This window comes from Staurois parvus, unplaced genomic scaffold (assembly GCF_062004578.1).
Source record: "Staurois parvus isolate SC_StPar_1 unplaced genomic scaffold, SC_StPar_1.0 ptg000789l, whole genome shotgun sequence".
Taxonomy (NCBI): domain Eukaryota; kingdom Metazoa; phylum Chordata; class Amphibia; order Anura; family Ranidae; genus Staurois; species Staurois parvus.
Window position 1 is genome coordinate 183,378 of NW_028318585.1, and position 21,979 is coordinate 205,356.

At 41.6% G+C, this 21,979-nt stretch overlaps 1 protein-coding gene and 1 pseudogene across 1 annotated transcript in view; one reads left to right on the plus strand and one right to left on the minus strand.

Moving 5' to 3' along the window:
* Window positions 1-21,979, minus strand: part of LOC149444315 (calcium-binding protein 39-like) — a 139,117-nt gene that overhangs the window by 37,663 nt on the left and 79,475 nt on the right. Inside the window, exons 5-6 of the mRNA XM_089654674.1 lie at window positions 11,504-11,672; window positions 4,058-4,117 (exon numbers count right to left, since the gene is read on the minus strand). Of these exons, the coding sequence (XP_089510800.1) occupies window positions 4,058-4,117; window positions 11,504-11,672 (229 nt within the window). The remainder of the gene's footprint in view (window positions 1-4,057; window positions 4,118-11,503; window positions 11,673-21,979) is intronic.
* LOC149444316 (U2 spliceosomal RNA) lies at window positions 6,501-6,663 on the plus strand (annotated as a pseudogene).

Below are 21,979 nucleotides of genomic sequence, written 5' to 3' on the forward strand. Positions count from 1 at the left end.
TTAGTTTAGATTTTCCAGCTTTAAAACGTTAACATGCATTGATAAAATTTACACTCAAAAATAAATTTCACATGTGTATCTAAAGAGCATTATAAAAGATTAAAGTTGTCTTTTCACAGTAATAAATTCGGAATGTTTAATGTAATTACATCACATGACATTTGATGGGAGTCACATGTCTATGAAATGTATAATGCAGCATATGTTTCTATGTATTTAAAAAGTTACAACCTGCTGAGAGGTGTTCAATAGAAAGATGAAAACAATATGTGGCTCATATGTGACTTGATAGAACTCTTTCTCTCTATGAAGTACAGGCGTAGCCGACTATTAAGTCTGCGTATCCAGAATGATACACACAGATGGAAGCCTCCTGGCTCAGCTTATTGTACAGTCAGTAATCACAGACCATTTGGCTCTGATTGCTTTCTTCAAAAGTTTACTTGAAAATGGTCTCCGGTTTTAAAAAAATTAAATAAGCAAAACAGGTCTGGAAAACAAATTGCCATATTTGCTTATAAATGAAAGGTTCTAATGCTGGCCCCTCAAACAGGGAGCACTCCAGGTGCTTAACTCTTCTGCAGAGATCAAAAGCCTTAAAATTAATTGGGGTAAATCCCTGTTATTCCTAATTGATGTCCCTTCAATGGTCCCTCCGGATCTCCCTCTGCAGTGGATTGACCAGTTCAAATACACTATATTGCCAAAAGTATTGAGACGCCTGCCTTTACACACACATGAACTTTAATGGCATCCCAGTCTTAGTCCATAGGGTTCAATATTGAGTTGGCCCACCCTTTGCACCTAGGAAGGCTGTCCACAAGGTTTAGAAGTGTGTCTATGGGAATGTTTGACCCTTCTTCCAGAAGTGCATTTGTGAGGTCAGGCACTGATGTCGGACGAGAAGGCTTGGCTCGCAGTCTCCACACTAATTCATCCCAAAGGTATTCTATCGGGGTGAGGTCAGGACCTTGCTTTGTGCACTGGTGCGCAGTCATGTTGGAACAGGAAGGGGACATCCTTAAACTGTTCCCACAAAGTTGGGAGCATGAAATTGTCCAAACTCTCTTGTTATGCTGATGCCTTAAGAGTTCCCTTCATTGGAACTAATAGGCCAAGCCCTACCCCTGAAAAACAAACCAACACCATAATCCCCCCTTCACCAAACTTTAAACTTGGCACAATGCAGACATTAGTAGCTGAGGGATATCCCAGATTTTGACAATGATCATTGGATGGATATGTGGGACTACCAGCAAACAACTTGCTCAAACCATTTTTCCATCAGAGACTGGTTCAACTCAACTGGTTCAATTCAAAATTTTGCATAGGGCGTACTTTACACCTTATTGTCTCAATAAACTTAATACAATGTCTTCTCCAGCCTGCTAAAGATTTGCTTACACGACGGCACATTTTATATATGTGTGCTGAGATTGCTCAGCTATTTCGCAATATTGGGGGGCAGTTGTTGCTATTATTAATGCAAAGGCAGGCACCTCCTTTACCCCTTTCCTAGGATCTGTTTGCTGTGCCTAGTGGAAGAAATAGTCGCAACCATAGTGGAAAAGACCCTTTTAGGTGTCAGAGCCTGGAATTGAACCTGGGCCTTCTGCGGTGAGAGGCAATGTTTCTTCTCACTGAGCCACCTGGAATGCTGGACAGCTCCCTTGACTATTCTTTGGATGATCCTGCCTTGGCCCTGTTTGTCTTGAACCTTGAACTCCTTGCTCCTCCCATGAACGTCCTATAAAAGCTATGTCCATACACTTCCTCCTTGCCAGATTATCGTGCCTTCCCAGGCAATATCCCGCTGCTGTCTACATCTTCGTTACCGACCTTTGGCTTGCTACTGACTATGATTCTGCCTCATCCTATCTACTACCATTTGTGACCGACCCTTGGCTTGTGACTGACTCCGCTTCTGTTTGATCCCTAATCTGTTTGATCTGCTTTTGGTTTCCAGTTTGCTCATTTCCTGGTGGGGTGATCCCGAGATCTGCGACCTGGTATTAGCACGCAGCCAAATCCATCTCCACCATTAGGAGCTCTGGGGAAAACCGGTGAATACATAGACTCCGCACCTCAGGTGAGCCTGCGTCATTCCCAGGGTGATCCACTGGTGTACCAACCCTGCTGGTTTCAGGTAAGCCTTACACTGCTGTAGCAACTGGTGTCTGAACCTGACCTAGACCGTGATATTAGGTCTGCTTCTATTCTATACCCAGAAGGCAATTGCCTTTAACTGGAAGAAGTCCTCTTCCCCCTCAGTACAGTTCTGGCAACAATTGGTCAATTCCACCTTGCCTATGTATAAAAAACATATGCTAACAGGGGTTGTGTTACAAAGTTTGATAGAGTACGGGTGAAGTAGATAGGAAGTGCCACCAGTGCCCCAATGCCTGATTCACTTTGATGCTGTTTTATAGTACCCTGATGACTAACCGTCTGCTCTGGTAAACAACCCCATGTTTGTGAATGCTACATTCATGTTTCACTATATGAGCTACTGAAAAGACATGGTATGGGGCACATCTGCCTTTTTGTGTACAAGTCACACTCTCACACAAGCTGTATTTGTTAGGAAGTTTAAACTGAGCAATTATTTGCCACTTGATGCCTTTATTTTCTTTTCTTTTGCAGGTTGCTGCACCCCTGCATGGGCAGCACCACCTAATTAGGTGTTTTATGTTCTTATGGAAAACACTAATAAACAGAATTAAAAAAAAAAGGGATTCACATATTTGGTATCCCCGTATTTCTAGGTATCCGGGATGTTCTGATTTTGCAGAAATCTTTACATCAAAACCTAGAATTGACAGAGCACATGGAATAGATAACTTCTGGCCGACAGTTTGATAAATACATTCTTAAACACATACATTGCTTTGCATAATTCTTCAGAACTGTTGGATGTTCAGGGCCAGGACTAGGTGTGGGCAGGAGGGGCATCCGCCAGGGTGCAGTGGTTGGGGGGCAGACCCTCAGCATACACAAGCTCCAGATCTGTAGCTAGCAACCCCTTGGCTGCTCAGAAAGCTACTGCTGTCACACTGTGTTGCTAGAAAGTAAACAATTAACCACACTTGTGCAAAGTACATTCCATGCCAGTCAGAGTAAGGGGGCAAGATTGGCACAGGGTGGTACACCCCTTTCTACTGCATGCATTAGGATAGGGAGAGGGGGTGCAGTAACTCATCCTTGCCCTGAGTGTTGAACCAGTCTGTCCCAGCACTGCTGACGTCTCTACATTTTGTGTCTAAATGAGAAGTTCAGGTCGATGTTGCATTGTCCGCTGCTGGCTCTAAGACCGAGTGATCAAAGCCCGCTGATTGCTCAGTTCTCAGTCTTCACTAAGCAGACAGCTGGTGGCTGTCAGTCACTGGCTCTGTGGTCTGCCCCTCAACGCTCACTGGAGCACCGGGCTGTGGAGTGGGTGGAAGCGGATTGCTAAGGCTCTCAGCGGTTGAGCCAGCTGCCGGACCAGGCATCTAGATGCATCCCAACATTACAGCCAAGATTTCTCCAGAGTCTGGATCAGCTCTGTGATATCAGCTGACAGCGGGCTTTAGCCTGCTGTCCACTGAAGATGGGTCACTGGAGTGCAGAACGAAGTGCACTCATGTAGTCTATAGAAGTATGATTGGGATTCTTACCATGTGAATCACCACATAAGTGTATGTAAAGCCTGCATGGACAGGACTTAAGAAGAGTAGCAGATGGTTAACCCCTGTCATTTTTTTTTATTTTGCTATGTATGTACCTGTAGGGAGATTCCCGTTCACTTTTTGGCTAAAAAACAATAGGAAATGGAAGGAAATCTCTCCAAAGTGAAGAAAAATGCCCTCTTAGGGTTTGTTTACATGAGTGGTTGGGGGGGGCTTTTTGTTTAACATTATTTTTATAGCTGAATACTGAATAGGGCCAATGGACTATAAAACATATATATCTCACCCTATAACTAATTTAGTTCAATTCCAAATTCGGCAGAAGTCAATAAAACCAACAATATGTTACTGCAACAATATGTTAAACGTATTTAGGTATTGGTACTTACTCTATCATAATTCAGTTCTAAAAATTCAGCTACCATCAACTTGTGTCTTGTAAGCAAATCCTGAAAAAAATAAAAGCAACACAAACATGAATATCTGAGTAGAAAATGGCCAAAGGAAATTTCTGCTGTTTTCTGGAAAAAATATTTTTCAATTTTCATAGTTAAGACAAATATCTTTTCTACAAAAACATTTCTAATGAAGATAAAGCAAGCAGTTTGACAACTAAAATATTGCCTAGAGTTGTGTCTTGCATTGCTTGTAAAGGTTTCAGAGACCTTGTTACAACACTAAAAATGTCAATTAAAGGGTAACTAAACACATGAACAAAAATGTAACATATTACAGCTTATAGGTCCTTAGATATGGTGGCTGTATTAAAGTGGTTCTAAAGCTTTAAGGTTTTTTACTTTTAAGCATTCTCTGCAGCCAGCGGAGCTCGGGAGAGAGCCTGCATAAGTAACCCCCTTAGCAAGCAGCTTACAAGGGGGGTACTTAAGAGGGAGGAGCCAGGAGCGCTAGCAGGGGACCCCAGAAGAGGAGGATCGGGGCTGCTCTGTGCAAAACCATTGCACAGAGCAGGTAAGCATGAGGTGTTTTTTATTGAAAATAAATAAAGGCTTAATATCACTTTAACTTTTTATTTCTCAGGCTAAGAAAATTTTCAGCAAGTACAGAAAATACCTGTTGGCCTTGCCAAAAATGTCAGGTGCTTGTTACTTCATAATCTGACTAGGAAGCATTGAACAATGTTATCTTTCATTTTTAAAGTACTAATCTCCCTATTCCCCATGCATTGGAGATCAACAAGAGACAAACATGTCTAAAGTTTTGCCTGGGTGACAACCATGGCTCCATGAATACAGTGGAGGAGTCACGTCATTCACCCAGAAATGTTGGATGGTGATAACTTTAGCACTGCCTTCAACTCTGTCAGGGACAAAAAATTGGGAGTAAATAGAGGAGCTAATGATAAATATACATGTATTTTACAAAGCTGTATTAGATTAAACTGTCAGCCCTGGTTCACACTGATGCAGTCCGGAATTTGCAGTTTTTTATGTGTGATTTCCGCATCCCATCCTGTTCACAAGAACCGCTGCGGGTGTGTATGTTAACAACACCCTGAAATCGGTCTGCAAAGTGCGGTGCTATTTGCAGAATCGAATTGCATAGGTGTGAATACCCAAGCGATCCGATTCTAGTGCGGACCCAAAAAAGGGTCCTGCACCTTTCTGGTGCGGATGCGGTACGATTTGAGCCTTACATAATGTATGGCTCAAATTGCACCGCACACAAATCACATGTGATTTGCACAGGAATGTGGTGCGGTTCCTGTGCAAATTACATGCGATGTACCGCAACGCATGAGTGTGAACCTAGCCTAAAATGTAGAATTAGTGTCTCTTAACAGCTAAATAAAGAAGGACTTGAGAGCAGCCCTGTCGTCATACCATACTGGCACTCTGTATGTGTAGAGTTGGGTTGTAATTTACAGATGCCATTGCACAAAACGGACAATTAAGGAAACGTACATTTTAATGTGGAAAAGTTAAGAAACATAGTTCTTGGCACCTCATTCTCCAGTGTATCGGGTAGAACAGTAAGCATGGTTCTGCACATTCCATGGAGTAATTATGTTAATAACGTAATGCAATTTTAATGACTCAAGATAGAATGGAGGCCTTGCCTTGAATATGAAAGCTAATCACCATACAGAGCTCAATGTTCAATCAGATAACAGTCAATGTTACACAAATATTGTATACTGTAATGATATTTCTTGGGAAGAACTCTAAGGCTTCATGCATACTGCTGCTCATAAACATGAGTTCAAGAGCTTTTGGTGTTTTTTTTGCCAAAGCCCCTGAACTCAGCTCAATAAAAGCCTAAGTGTCCATGCACACATAGACTTTTATCAGAGTTTAAGAGCAGCAGAGTCTAGGGCCAGTTAAACGTCCCTTTCTTGAACCCAGAAGAAGCACGGTCAGGAAAGGAATGTTTTGGCCCAAAAACACTAAACGCTTAGGTGTTTGTTCATTTCAATGGCAAATACTCTGGCCAATAAAATGAATAAACATCCAATCACTAAACGCAGTTAAATGTGGTACCACGTTTAAACACATTTTTAATGCGTTTAGCATTTTTCTGCTGCCAGCAGAAAAATGTTCCAGTGTACATGGAGCCTTATATGTCATACTGAATTACTGTTTTTTACTTCTTTTTCTGAGAAAGTTCTAAAGATAGCACAAGTATACACTGTGATATCCCTCCATTGGCACTTGACTTATCTCAATGAATACACTTTTGGAGAACAGTAAAAAAATTCATGGTCTCCATGGGCTGTCACCAGAAAAAAATGCAAGTGTTTCCAAATACAAATCCTACGAATTTACAAGTAACAAAGACATTTCACAATATAATTGGGTATGCAAATTATAAACTGTAGCTTCTCGGCCTTTTGGCTAAGATCAAGTGTAGTATCTATTCTTATCAGTGTCCAGCAGGGGTGCTCCACGGTCATTCTAGCTTTGCAGGGATGACTGGTTGTATAGTACCCCTGCTGGTATGATGGGGATCCTGATGGCTAGTACAGGCTGGAACAGAAAACGAGGCGCCCACAGGCTGCTGGGGCCCGTTAGTAATTCCCCCTGGAAAACCGGAGGGGCCCAGTTCCTCCTGATTTGAACGGATCTACCTTGTCTGGCCAGGGGCCGGGGAGGCAAAAAGTCCGCGAACCAGTGCCCCCTGAGTGGTCGCCTCAGGGGTGCTCTTAGTAACACTTGGGTGTGGGACCCCAGCGTGTGAAAAGGCACATGGTCACTGTGTTCAAACACTTTTCTTGCACTGCGCCTTTAGGACCGGGCCTTATGGCTAAGTTCTGGGCAATTTTTGCTACGGGCCTCAGGGCCTGGTCAGTGCACAATCTGCACGACCAATTATTTATTTAATTTATTTTCTCCAACATTTGTCACTTTTCACTTTTGTGTGTGTTTTATTTCTCACAGGATGGAGGGTGTGGGTCCTCGGGCCTACCCTGAAGTCTAGGGGGAGGATGTGTGGCCTTTTGGTTCCTTCCTCCCCTGTCCCTAGGGGGTTTGCTCTTCGGGAGAGCCAAATGGGAACCTTGTCCCTGTCAGGAGCTTCGTGCCCCGGGGGATCAGGGTAGAGGTCCATGCCCTTCGGGGGAAGGACAAAGCACGTCCCCTAAGTGCACTTTTTTGTGTGGTGTTTTGCACTTGCACGTTTTTTGTGAACACTTACGGGTTTTTTGTTTTTCCGCACGTTCGCGGACTTAAAAAAAAACTTCCGCTACCAATCGTCTTAGGCGATCGCAGCGTAAGTGGGAGCGGGTACCTTTCAAAATTGGGTACCTGCTTCCCCACCCCCCGCTCCGCTTTAAGACAGTAGGATATGTTGAGTGCATGATCTGCAGCAAAGAAAAGAAAGGAAATATCATTATTCACCACCAGGCAAAGTGTTGTTTGACTCTGTTGCGAGCAAAGGGTCCATCTAAGCAGGTGAGTGTGGCCAAAAAAGGGGGGTCACGGATTGAAGAGGAAGCACAGATATTGGATCCATCCTGTCACTGCAGATAGGGAAGAGATAGGCCACACCTGGGTCATGTAAAATGGCCTTCAATATACATTTACCCCACATTATCCACTTGCCGAACGCACCATGTAGATGTACTGCAGCATAATAGCTGTTCTGCGCCAGATCACATATCTGATACATGATCCATAAGCTCGGACAGGGGGGAAGCGCTTGCCTGCCAACCTGGCTGTGCTGTGATGAGGATCACTAGGTCTGGAAGTGTTCAATCAGGCCTTAATGTTTGGGAAGTGTAATGCATTTTATTGACAAGGTCACCATTTACAACAAAGAAACAGTCTTTATAGTAACATAGTCTTCCTTTAAACTCTGAAGAAAAAAATTATCAGCAAACCTAAGCCTGGTACACACTATGAGAATATCAGACAAATGATCGTCAGTTTTTTGCATGCTAGTCTCATATCAAAACCAAATAGGTTACTAAAGTTACGAAAATTCTCGCAAGACTGAATGCAACTTCCCTTGATGACGTAATGTACCGCATTGTATTGTATTTTAATGTATTCATTTGTTTCCCAGCATGCGTAGACTTGGTCACTCAATTTTTTATGGACGTCTACTGTACTGATTAAACGAAAATCGTTTGTTCTGTTATCGTAAAAGAACATTTTTCGTGCTTGTCCCTTCGGATAATTTTGCATGAACTGTTGTGATCGGCTCTCGAAAGCTGTGCAATAACGATCAGATTATCAGATGATTGCTCTGAAAGTGGTATTTTTTGTCTGATGTTCTCATCCTGTTTACAAGGCATTACATAACATTACAAGTTAAAGGCCTCAACTGTGAATTCCAGTTACCACTCTTGGTGCAGTTAATAAACCCAAACAACTAAACTAAACCAATAAATGACCATGCTTTTGGGCAAAGATGGAATAGTCTTTTGGAGGTGTAGTTATTCATAAATATCCAACTATCATCTTAAATCTGTGCCCAGCATTAATACATCAATAAGGAGCAAAGCTTACAGAACAGCAGATATCAGTGGAATTCATAAAAATATGTATTAGGTAATTTTGTAAAGGCTGTAAAAGCCCAGGACCCAGATGGCAAAAGCTTCTGAAAAATTAAAGCACCTAACTTTAAATTTCCTATCACCGTCAACGAAGCATGTTTAATGTCTTCATGATCAAGCTTGCTGAATATAGACCACTACATGGATGGAAACTTCGCTGGTTCAGCAGGGACCGGACGAATTTCGATCCATGTATGGGATAGCTGGTTGTACCTTCCTCCATCCACCTTGAATTTGTAGATAGGGGAATGGGGTCATTTTTATTTCGTTCAACCCATGACTCATCTATGAGCTGCTTATCACACTGAAAAAAGGAAGAGATTGAATCATTGTGTACAAAAAATTATTTTCACTGTAAAGCATAAACAGCTGAACTGCATTGATATATATCAGCATGCTTTGGGTCAGCAAAATCTTTTTGTCTTTTATCAGATCAGAAAAAAATCAAAGTCTGTTTCAACTAACACCTCACAAGTGAATGTTTTAATAATGGGGGCCACACACACTACAATAACAATCTCACCAAGGGAGGCAATAACAGCTTGTTCTACAACAGGAACCATGTTTTACTACATCTGTAAAATCTGTTCAACAACACATTGAAGAAAAATTCTCCTTAGGTCACAGTTACTTTGAAAAGTAGGATTACCGACGTCTAATACAAAAATCAATACTAGCCTTCAGATGTACAGAACCAAATCAATTAATTCTCTATATTATTGCGGCCTGTAAAGCACTGCACCCGCGATTAGCAGCTCATGGGTGCAATGCCTGGATCCCACAGACTCTCAGTAAGCTGTCTGCCCATACCCTCCCATATGGGCAGGAAGTTACCTAATGGCAGGAAGAATCAATGAACTATGAGTGCGTTCACCATTGAGAACTACAAGCCATCAGTCCCAATGGCTTTTGATATTTGTACGGTATGGAAACCGTGAATGAATGATACGACCTTGTGGGTGAAGCCCCACATGGCCACGCGGTTTTCAAATTGTGGCAGCAGGTGCAGGGAGAAGATCCCCTGTCTGCTGTCCCGCTGGTGGCGGGAGCTGGGTGCATAGGAGCTTGCTACAGGTGTAACATGCAACATTTCCTAAAGGATAAGTTTGCCTTTGGGAACATGTTGCATATTCCACCCATTTTTAGGGTGGAATTTGTAACATGTTCCCAATCCTGAAGCCGCCGCCTGATTCCCCCCCTCACTGTGACAGCAGTACAGGGGGAAGTTCCCTGTACTAGGGGTCACTTTTTAAAAACTGCGCCGAGTTCTGTGATTGAATGGACTACAAGTCCCAAAATGCTTAGCAGCTGTCAGCTTGTAGTTCTCAATGAACTACCATGGCTCTGTGAGTGCCATGGCAGTTCATTGAGTCTTCGTGTCAGAAGTATCGGCTTGTCTGTACAGGATGTCTGCAGGAAACCTGCATGGCATCAGCGATCTGCTGATCGCTGGTGCCATGCTTTACAGGCTCCTACTACAAAATATAATAAATGTACATTTTTTTTACCTGCAAAAAAATGTACATTTATTATTTTTTTGTAGAAAGGGGAACTTATCCTTTAACTCTTACCCACTGTTCACAGAATCCCATAACAATGGAAATCACAATGCCCGTTGACATCAATGCGATTTTGGCAAAGGTTCCTATACTACTTTGGTGCAATTCCAGCGTGATTTTGGACCCATAGGATATACAAACATCATCCAAGTTGCAAAGCTGAATCCAAGTTGCTCTACATAATCGCACTGAACATCAGATCAAAATCAGATCGCTGCAGCGTGAACCTAGCCTTAATCTGTTCAATATACCAGCGAAAGCAAAATTATTTTTCTAGTGAGTAAAAAAAACTGTTGATCATGAAAGAAATCCATTGAGCTCATGAGTTCCTGTGGCTGCAATGAAGTCTCAAGCAATGTTATCAAGAAATGTCCAGGAAAGGGGAGGATAATTAAATGAAAATAAAGGTTAAATAAAAAAACTGAAAAATAGAAAATGAATGCAGCCACCAACATCTAGGGGCTAGTAAGCTGAAATATATTAAAATGTAGGTCTTGGGTTTAGAGACACTTTAACCTAACACTTTACCCCTTAACTCACCTTGTCTTTGCAAAATATATCAGTCCATACTGTGCTTGGAGCAGCACTGAAATCATTAGGCCTCTGTTTCAAGAGAGATACTACCGTAATGGCCTGAACTACAGCACAGGGCCCAGAGGTAGGAAGGGCCTATAGCAGGACTAAAATTGGGGGCTATTGGAGAGTAATGTTGTCAGGTTAAAGGAGTAATCTCCTTTTTACTTCTATTTGGGACCAACTGTAGAGGGCAAAGACACCGGATGGCAAGGCACAGGATGGAATCCATTAATGCTGGTAACATGGCGTTGCCAGAGCAAGTAAATGACATAGCTACAGGCATAAATCCTGAAAGAGTTAGGATTTCTATTGAAAACTATGGAAAGGTGGCACCATAGCAAGAGGGTTTATACATACATAGATCAATTCTGGCCAAATGTGTCCACATTGGCTACATCAAACTGTTGTTGCTCACCACAGCATACAGAGTGTGTATTTTCCAAATTATCTTAGAAAAAAGTAAATAAAATGTACTATTTTAGATAGTTATGTTCATTTTATACAACTTACAGGCTGTACTGCGGGGAAGTACACCAATGTGTTAATATTCTGCTTTCTCTTGGTTGTCTGTCAGAGTAAGGCTTGAGAAATCTTGGTTTGTGATGACACAGATTGGAGAAAACTAAACTTGCCAGGAGTTCTATTTTAAACTACATAAACACAGAACAGAGCTTTAAATAATTTACCTTAAATGTAGCAAAGGCATCGGAAGCTATGTCGAATGTTGACATTTCCACATATTTAAAGAAGTCCTCAAACTGCTCAGAGTAAAGGATAATTTTGGCAAGCGGCTCATGACGGACACATTCTCGGAGCATTATCCCACAATGCAATGCCACTTGAGGAGACTCATACCTAGAAGAAAGCATGTACAATATTTATAGACATAATCCAAATACAGAGGAGCAGTGGGCTAAATCTATGGGTGTATAAGCATCTTTAATAATGTTTATGAATAGATTTAAAGATAAAAACAGAAAAGAAGTCGCAGCGCTCTACAGTTTTACGATTTGCTTTCTCTAAAGGCAAATGTAGCATTAGGTTTTTATCCATGTGCATTACCTCTCCTGTCTAAAAACAGCTGCATGATACAGTTTTGGAGTTAACAGCACCAATAACACATTTAAAGGGTAACTGTACTATCAGAGAAAGTTATCCTCAAGACTTCAGACCCATACAGATCAGTCCAGCTGATATATTGGATGTTCTTATATCACCAGCATATAAGGAATCTTCACGTTTATGTTTTCTTTTTTGTTTACAAATGTTTTTATTGAAAGATAGATAACAAAAATAGCACCACTTCATGAAGTATAGCATACATCAAGAAAAAGGCACATAAGTAAAAAACGGTATTATAAACCAGAATCATAGAAAACGAAAGTTCGAGTGCATGAATGAGGTAGGCAGTAAGTCATGCAGAACAACCACACAACCAACAAAAATACAATGCCAATAAATCTATGATAATCCATCAATCTAACAATAAATGCCGAAATGTCTTCCAACTATCCCATTTTCTGTTGAATAAGTGCATCCCATCCAACAAGGTATATTGAATACGTTCCGTGAGCATCACCATATCAGCTCTCCGCAAAACAGAGGACAAAGGCACTACTGGTGACTTCCAATGAAGGGAAATGGCCCATAGGGTACAGACACAGATAGTGTGAATTAGCCTCATTACTCTGGCAGGGATCCACGAAATGAGAGCACCCAATAAGCAAATTTGCAATGACAAGTTCACAGGAGTATCCACCAAGGCAAAGGCCACCTCAGAAACTCAACGCCAGATCAAGGAAAGACCAGGGCAAGCCCAAATCATATGCATAAGGGTACCAGCAAGGCCACAACCCCTAAAACAGAAGTGCGATGTTCCTGGAAACATGATATGTAGTCTAGAGGGGGTATAATTCCAACAGGTTAAAACTTTAAGGGCTATCTCACGAACTGAGAGAGACCTCGAGCCCCTACGTATATTATCCAGCATGGATTCCCAGTCCTCTTCGGAAAATGTAATACCGCAATCAACATTTCTGTCTCTATAAAGGGGGTGAGGGAAAGATGGCAATCGAAAAGGAGCGATATAAATCTGAAATAAGACCCCTACACCTGGGAGAGTCACGACTGATACGTTCAAAATAAATGATCGGGGATGAGGTATCAGTCCAAAATGAGAACTAAAAAAGTGTCTTATTTGCCGATATCGATAATATTCTCGAAGCGGAATATCAAAAAGTATCCGTAACATATCAAAGGAAATATAAGTCCCACCCCTCTGAAAATCACACTTATGTTTTCAACTAATTCTCTATCAGGCTTTGTTTTTGACTGACAGTGCATGACAGTGAGTGAATCCATGACCACTATTCAGTTCAATAGAGGTTTTTGGAGTTTGGCTTCAATTTGTTATTTGTATTCAAGTCTGCTAATACATTTCACAATCCCATCCCCCCCAGCCTGACACTGCTGTTGCTTGCTGTGTCCTGGCTCATTCCTCCAAAGTGGTGTCTCACTAATACAAGAGCTGTGTTACTGGCCAGATCACCAGGTGAAAAGAGAGATAAAAAAAAGAAAAACTGATGCAGCCACCACATCTAATGATTGGTAGGCTGCAGTATAATATATTTTTGGTTTTGGCTTTAAGAAGCTTTAAGAATATGTAATTTCCATATTGATAGATTCTTAAAGTGGCAGTAAAAACTACCTAAATTTGTCCCACATGTCGGTGCTTGAACCAAAACTGTCCGAAATGTTTGCCTGAATTAGGTAGTTTTAAAGGGCCCTACTGCCAGAAAACTGTCATAAATGCTTTACTAAATTTCCCTAGAAATAACTCTGTTAGGTACATTTATTTAAGAAAGAATGTCACTCCACAGGATCCATACAGAGTCAAGTTTAGAAACCTTTCCTTCCTTCATACTATGCAGTTGTCTTCAAAATATGACAGATCAAGTTCTTTATGTGTATGGTACAATCTTGTGCTGGAAGATATACTAAGGCAAACCGGCAGGATATATAAAGTTTTAGTTTTGATGAGTACAAGGCTTTCTATTGTCTTACAGTCGAAGAAGCAATGGGAAAGTACCAGAATATTTGATGGTATGGGACTTTTTCAGAGAAGTCTCAGGTATCACAACAAAAAAAAAAACTATTTCTTTTGCACAAATTATTGTAAAATCAATGAGCAAAAATAACCTCTATAGATTAAAAGAACTTAGAGTTAAGGATAAGTTCACCATTTGAACATGTTACATCTGTATTTAAGGTGTAACATGTTTAGCATTCTCCCCCCTTACCCCTCCCATCTGAGTGGGTTGGGGCTCCTCTTTACGCACTTGCAGCCACATTTCAGAAACGGTGCGGCTGTGTGGGGCTTCACCCTCACAGTTGCGTCATTCGTTCAAAGGAATCTGTAAATGAGAAAACTACAAGTCCTGTCTGACACAGTGGTAGACAGCAAGTATTTCTCAATTAACTATCAGGACGCCGATTAGCAGCCTGGTAGTACACTGACAGTTCCTGCATCTGAGTAACTGTCTGCCCATATGGAGAGAATGGCAGAAAGCGCTCACCAGTGTCTGCAGAAGCCTGCACCCATGATCCATGAATCCCAGGTGCAATGCTCTGCAGACTGAACTGCAATAAAAAAAGGGAATAACTCACAAATTAGAGGGGATTATATGCAAATTTTCAAATATTCATTCCAATAAAGATGGCTCTGCTCTAATAAAAATAAATATACAGTATGTGAGAATTTTCCTCATGGAAAGTCCCAAAAGTCTGGATTAATATCAGAAAATCAGTGGACAAATGTACAGTGACAGCACTTGGTAAATTAATTTGACATTTAGTAAAAAGGTGCAGGGTGAATCTTCATGTAATTTAGGCATGCATGAAATGTGAGACATATAGTGAAATCCATCAAACTGAAGGTGGATATGATTAAAATCTTTATAACAGCTCCAACTACTCTAGGAAGGCTGTCCACAAGGTTTAAGAGCATTTCTATGAGAATGTTTGACCATTCTTCCAGAAGCGCGTTTGTGAGGTCAGGCATTGATGTCGGACGAGAAGGCCTGGCTCACATTCTCCGCTCTAATTCATCCCGAAGGTGTTCTATCGGGTTGAGTTCAGGCCAGTCAAGTTCCTCCACCCCAAACTCACTCATCCATGTCTTTATGGACCTTGCTTTGTGCACTGGTGTGCAGTCATGTTGAAGGGGCCATCCCCAAACTGTTCCCACAAAGTTGGGAGAATGAAATTGTCCAAAATGTCTTGCAATGCTGACGCCTTAAGAGTTCCCTTCACTGGAACTAAGGGGCCAAGCCCAGCCCCTGAAAAACAACCCCACACCATAATCCCCCCTCCACCAAACTTTATACTTCGCACAATGCAGTCAAGCAAGTACCGTTCTCCTGAAAACCGCCAACCCAGACATGTTCATCAGATTGCCAGACAGAGAAGCGTGATTCGTCACTCCACTGCTCTAGAGTCCAGTGGCAGCATGCTTTACACCACTGCATCTGATGCTTTGCATTGCACTGGGTGATGTAAGGCTTGGATGCAGCTGCTCGGCCATGGAAACCCACTCCATGAAGCTCTCTCTACGCACTGTTGTGCTAATCTGAAGGCCACATGGAGGTCTTTAGCTATTGACTGTGCAGACAGTTGGCGACTTCTGCGCACTGTGCGCTTCAGCATGCATTGACCTCGTGCTGTAATTTTTTTTGTGGCATACCACTTTGTGGCTGAGTTGCTGTTGTTCCCAGTTGTTTCCACTTTGTTATAATATCACTAACAGTTGACTGTGAAATATTTAGTAGCAAATTTCACAGATGGACTTATTGCACAGGTGGCAACATATAACGGAATCACACTTGAATTCACTGAGCTCCTGAGAGCGACTCATTCTTTCACAAATGTTTGTAGAAGCAGTCTGCATGCCTAGGTGCTTGATTTTATACATCTGTGGCCATGGAGGAGATTGGAACACCTGAATCCAATGATTTGGAGGGGTGTCCCAATACTATTGGCACTATAGTGTATATATACCTACACACATACATTGTCAGGCTGTATGAGATAAATAGTGCTTTGTAACATGAAACTTCAATCTGATGTAGTTTGAAAAAATGTGGGATATCTGACTTTTCTCAGAACAGCATAAAAAAAAAAAATGTCTGGCTTGCAGCTTATCCACATGAGTAGTCAGACCAGAAGCTGTAATAACATAGTCCCTCACAGACATGGTCCAACTGTATGAGGTTGGTATACATTAGCTGTGGTATGCAAACAGAAATATTTTAACAATATATTCCAAAAATAATGTATTTCAGTAACTCAAAATGGCTTATTGTTGTTGGCCACAGATCACACTAAAACCAGCGATGCTTCACATTTATTTATTTTATTTATTTATTTATCGAGTTTATATAGCGCCAAAGGGTTTGCTCAGCGCTGTACAATAGAGGGGGGACAATACATGAAACAGTACAGTAACATCAAACAGCACACAAGGGGTAAGAGGGCCCTACTCTTTCGAGCTTACAATCTAGGAGGGAGGGGGTAGAGGTACAGGAGGAAACGGCTGTGGGGGATGGAGTGGTAGGAGGAGGGAAGGGCAGCGGCTGTTAGGTGAGGGTGGGGTAGGCTTCCCTGAAGAAGTTCACATTAGAACAAACTTCTTGTAGAGGTGAATGAATCAATAGCATGGAACAGCCATTCTCAACCAGGGTTCCCCAGAGGTAGTGAAGGGTCCCTTGAGCTGTGGTTGAGTGACCAAACAGTGGTGCATCACCCTAAACAAGTTTCCAACATTGCAAGTTCCTATGTCCACCTTCTGGTAGCTAAGCAAGGGATCCATGAGTCATTCACTGATCCTCCTTAGTCTAAAAGTGAAGGCGCCCAGTAGTCAGGAGTGTGGTGGAAAACACCATGTATGTAACACGTTCTGTATCCTAGGGGTAACTTTCTCAATGTGAGGGTATTTGCTAGCAATGTCTTGTTGCATCAAATGCAACAGTTGAACTATTTTATTACTATATTGTTAAACAAACCACTGGGGCTCAGTTACAAGAACAACTGTAAAGAAAACGGAGAGAACAGCAACATTTTTACTTTATTTTCTTTTGCACCAGAACCACAGGTACAAATATCTGCTAAGTAATTTCAAACAACAGATGTCTTGCCCTTACCATCCTGTGCCTGTTAGTAAAAAATTTCTAGTAACCAATTTCTAGAACTGAAGCACAGGAAAAATAAGGCCTTGCTCATGTGGGCATGCTTAAAGTAGTACTATAGGCAAAACTTTTTTTTCATTTTGGATAGGACAAGGGAGGGTTATAACTACCACTAGATTTTTTTTTTTCATTATCTGTGACCCATTTTGGAGATTTCCCTTCACTTCCTCCCCCATAGCCAAACCGGAAGTGAGAGGAAATCCCTGCAAATTAGGGGAATTTCTTGGGGGACCCCCAGGTCACCAGAACTAGTGTCCCAATTGGAAGATTTCCCCTCTATTATGTTTCTGGGGACAATCCAAAATTTGATATTTTCTTTTACTTTCACTGATAATGGTAAACAGGACAAATAGAGAGTATGAATCTCCTTAATGGGGGTACAGACAGCAATAAAAACATAATAGGTGTTCTAAATCCTCTCCAGTCTGTCTAAAACTGAAAAAAAAAAAGTTTTAGTTATGCTTTAGGTTCCATGCACACGGGGCATTTTAACGCTGGTAACGTTAGCTGTGTAAAGTCACGTTAAAAATGTGAGCTTTTCAGCTTTTTTTTAGCATTTTTGCATTCGTTTTTAGCCGTATTTTTTCTGCGTTTACATTGTTTAGTGTTTTTTTACTGAAAAAAAATAGTTTGCGGCGTTTTACAGCATTAGAACATTTTTACAGCTAAACACTCCTCTAGAAACCCACTAGTCCTGGGTTTTTTTTTCCAGCCAAAAAACGTTGATTACAGTCTATGTGTGCATGGACACATAGGATAACATGCTGGGGGGTTTACTGGCTGTAGAAAAAACCGTCAAAAGCCAAAAACAGCCACTGTAGGCTGAAAATGCTCCTGCCATAAAGCACTGATAAAAACCTACATGTGCACGGACATAGGATAACATGCTGGGAAGTTTACTGGCTGTAGAAAAAATGCCTGACGCCTAAAACAGCAGCTGAAAAATGCCCAGTGTGCATGATGCCTTATAGCCAAAACCAGATTGTTACAGCTATTGCTGTGTACTGTCACAAAGATTTTTAGGTAAGGGGCAAAAAAAAAAAGAAAAGAAAAAAGATAAAACTGCCAGGGGTTTTTATTCCTGTCACACTTTACTTTGATTGGGGAATCTATTTTAGGAGGATCTGCTCTTTAACGAAAATACATGTCTTAAGTGCTCCTTTGATACATAACAGTGACGAGGGCGCGTGTCTTACTTGTTCTTTCACCTATATTTATTTCCATGTGCAGAAAGGGAAAAAAAGAAATCTTACTTTCCAAATATTTCAGTTGCTCATCTTTGTGACACTGTTGCCTGGCAACCTATAATAATAGCCAATGCTTGCAGTGCGTTACTGGCTATACATAGCTCCCCTGTGCTCTACAAGAGTTAGTCACAGCAGTGGCTTTTGTGCACAGCTTGCCAGCTTCAGACTTTTATAAGGGCTGCTTCACACTGCCTGCATGGTACAACGCCACATTTTACCATGCAGAAGTGTCAGTTCTGGCAGGCTTTCTGGCCAGTGGTACCTTACAATTTTAAGAAGCAGAACACGGATTACTTTTTTTAAACTTTAATGAAAGATCAGTGTGACATTTCACTTATATCTATGCAGCACAGCTCATCCCTGATGGGATGTGTAGGAATGAGGAGGGAAATGGAGTTGTTATTGAGCTGGACGGAAGAATGCATGCCTGTTGCATATTTCTGCACCGCAGCTTACCAAAAGGCTGCATTCAAGTGTGAACAGGGCACATAGAAAACTTGTGCCCTAAGTGCCCTTGTGGAGACTTGCATTTTGCCCTTGCGAAGACTTGCATTTTGCCCTTGCGAAGACTTGCATTTTTCTAGCCCACAAAATTCAGATTTCAGCTTAAAGCGGAGCTTCAACCAAAAGGGGAAGCTCAGCTTTAAGGACTGCTCCCCTGCTTCCCATTAAGGATTGGCACCTTTGGGGGGGGGGGGAGCAAGTACCCAAATTTGACAGGTACCCGCTTCCACTTTCGGTCCGATCGCCTAGGCAATCGGAAGCGGAAGGTGTCCTCCCTCCCTGTAGTCTTTTGGGACACGTGACAGCACATATGTCCGTGATTCATGGAAAGGTCCCGATCTCTCCTTGCGATCGGGACCTTTTCCGATCATGTGACCGCCATGACAGTGAAACATGGCGGTCACATGACCCTAAAACCACGTCGGGAGGTGCCGGCGCAAAGGGGTTAATCAGAAAACACCTGTTTGTAGCAATCCTGGGAGGACAACTTGATATTATTATTATTATACAGGATTTATATAGCGCCAACAGTTTGCTCAGCGCTTTACAATATAACGGAAGACAATACAGCAAAAATACAGTTCAATACAAGAGGGATTCAATACAAGAGGAGGGCCCTGCTCCTTGGAGCTTACAATCTAGGAGGGAGGGGCTAGTGGTACAAAAGGTAGTAGGTAGAGATATAGAAATCTGAAGACACCCAGTCCAATCCACACACCAGCAAAACATTCTTTGGAACCAGGGGCCATGTGCTTCTATTGACACTAGAGCCTAGTACACACGTTCAGATAATCGTATGAAAAATACCGCTTTCTAAGCAATCGTACGATAATCTGATTGTTGGTACACAGCTTTCGTCTGAAATTATTTGAAGGGAGAAGCACAAACATTTTCCTCGTACGATACCAGATCGTACAATTTTCAATTAATCAGTACAGTTTTCATCTGAAAATACATAACATCACTTTCAGATTTTTACTTTCTGTCGTACAGGAATTTTCATAACTCTAGTAACCTCTTCACTTTTGACATGAGACTAGCATGCAAAAAAACCCCAAAAAACAGATGATCATTCGTCTAATATTCTCATCGGGGATTAAGTTAGACAAAATACAAACAGTTCCAATTGGGAATTGGCAGAATAAAAATGGTAAGCAGGACAGGCTCACCTGATACTAGCAGCAGTAAACCATGCACAAGACAGGGACACTCTGGAACAGTGCATGCAGGTTTGTGCTGCACCTTTATTCAGCAAGGCCTCAAACAGGGTTCAGTGCAGGAAGGCTTTGCATTGTAAATCTATAGCATAAAATAAGCAACACATCTGTTCCTCTGAGCTACTTACAAAATTCACGTCAGTTCCTGCCTCTCAGGTTTCCCCGTAATGGGTTCCCCTAAAACAAACAGGCAGCACTTGCACCTTTTTAGTGTTCCATCAGCAGTCAGTGTTTTCACACAGCAGCAGGTTCCCACAGCAGAAGCAGTCATGAGTAGCAGTTAGATTGCATCAGCTTTTTAAAGGCTGGTGGAGCTCTGAGATTAATAACAAGGTCACGATATGGACCTAGGAATACCAGATTTATTCCACTACAGCTCTACAAAGCTTCCAAGGTCCAGAACCCAGAACAGAACCTATTAATAAATAAACCACTCAGCATCAGCCATAAACTCCTCACATAACTTCATCTGTATGTGAGAGACCTAGGTGACACATACACATCGTCCACATACCTGCCAGGCAGTGTGTTATACTTTATTTATTCATTACAAGTACTTCTATAGCGCTGTCAATTTACTCAACGCTTTTACATGCACATATATATATATATATATATATATATATATATATATATATATATATATATATATATACACAGTCAGGTTCATATATATTGGGACATCGACACAATTCTAACATTTTTGGCTCTTTACACCACCACAATGGATTTGAAATGAAACAAACAAGATGTGCTTTAACTGCAGATGGTCAGCTTTAATTTGAGGGTATTTACATCCAAATCAGGTGAACCGTGTAGGAATTACAACAGTTTGCATATGTGCTTCCCACTTGCTAAGGGACCAAAAGTAATGGGACAGAATAATAATCATAAATCAAACTTTCACTTTTTAATACTTGGTTGCAAATCCTTTGCAGTCAATTACAGCCTGAAGTCTGGAATGCATAGACATCACCAGACGCTGGGTTTCATCCCTGGTCATGCTCTGCCAGGCCTCTACTGCAACTGTCTTCAGTTCCTGCTTGTTCTTGGGGCATTTTCCCTTCAGTTTTGTCTTCAGCAAGTGAAATGCATGCTCAATCGGATTCAGGTCAGGTGATTGACTTGGCCATTGCATAACATTCCACTTCTTTCCCTTAAAAAACTCTTTGGTTGCTTTTGCAGTATGCTTTGGGTCATTGTCCATCTGCACTGTGAAGCGGCGTCCAATGAGTTCTGAAGCATTTGGCTGAATATGAGCAGATAATATTGCCCAAAACACTTCAGAATTCATCCTGCTGCTTTTGTCAGCAGTCACATCATCAATAACTACAAGAGAACCAGTTCCATTGGCAGCCATACATGCCCGCGCCATGACACTACCACCACCATGCTTCACTGATGAGGTGGTATGCTTAGGATCATGAGCAGGTCCTTTCTTTCTCCATACTTTTCTCTTCTCATCACTCTGGTACAAGTTGATCTTGGTCTCATCTGTATATAGGATGTTGTTCCAGAACTGTGAAGGCTTTTTTAGATGTCGTTTATCAAACTCTAATCTGGCCTTCCTATTTTTTAGGCTCACCAATGGTTTATATCTTGTGGTGAACCTCTGTATTCACTCTGGTGAAGTCTTCTCTTGATTGTTGACTTTGACACACATACACCTACCTCCTGGAGAGTGTTCTTGATCTGGCCAACTGTTGCGAAGGGTGTTTTCTTTACCAGGGAAAGAATTCTTCGGTCATCCACCACAGTTGTTTTCCGTGGTCTTCCGGGTCTTTTGGTGTTGCTGAGCTCACCGGTGCATTCCTTCTTTTTAAGAATGTTCCAAACAGTTGTTTTGGCTACGCCTAATGTTTTTGCTATCTCTCTGATGGGTTTGTTTTGTTTTTTTCAGCCTAATGATGGCTTGCTTCACTGATAGTGACAGCTCTTTGGATCTCATATTG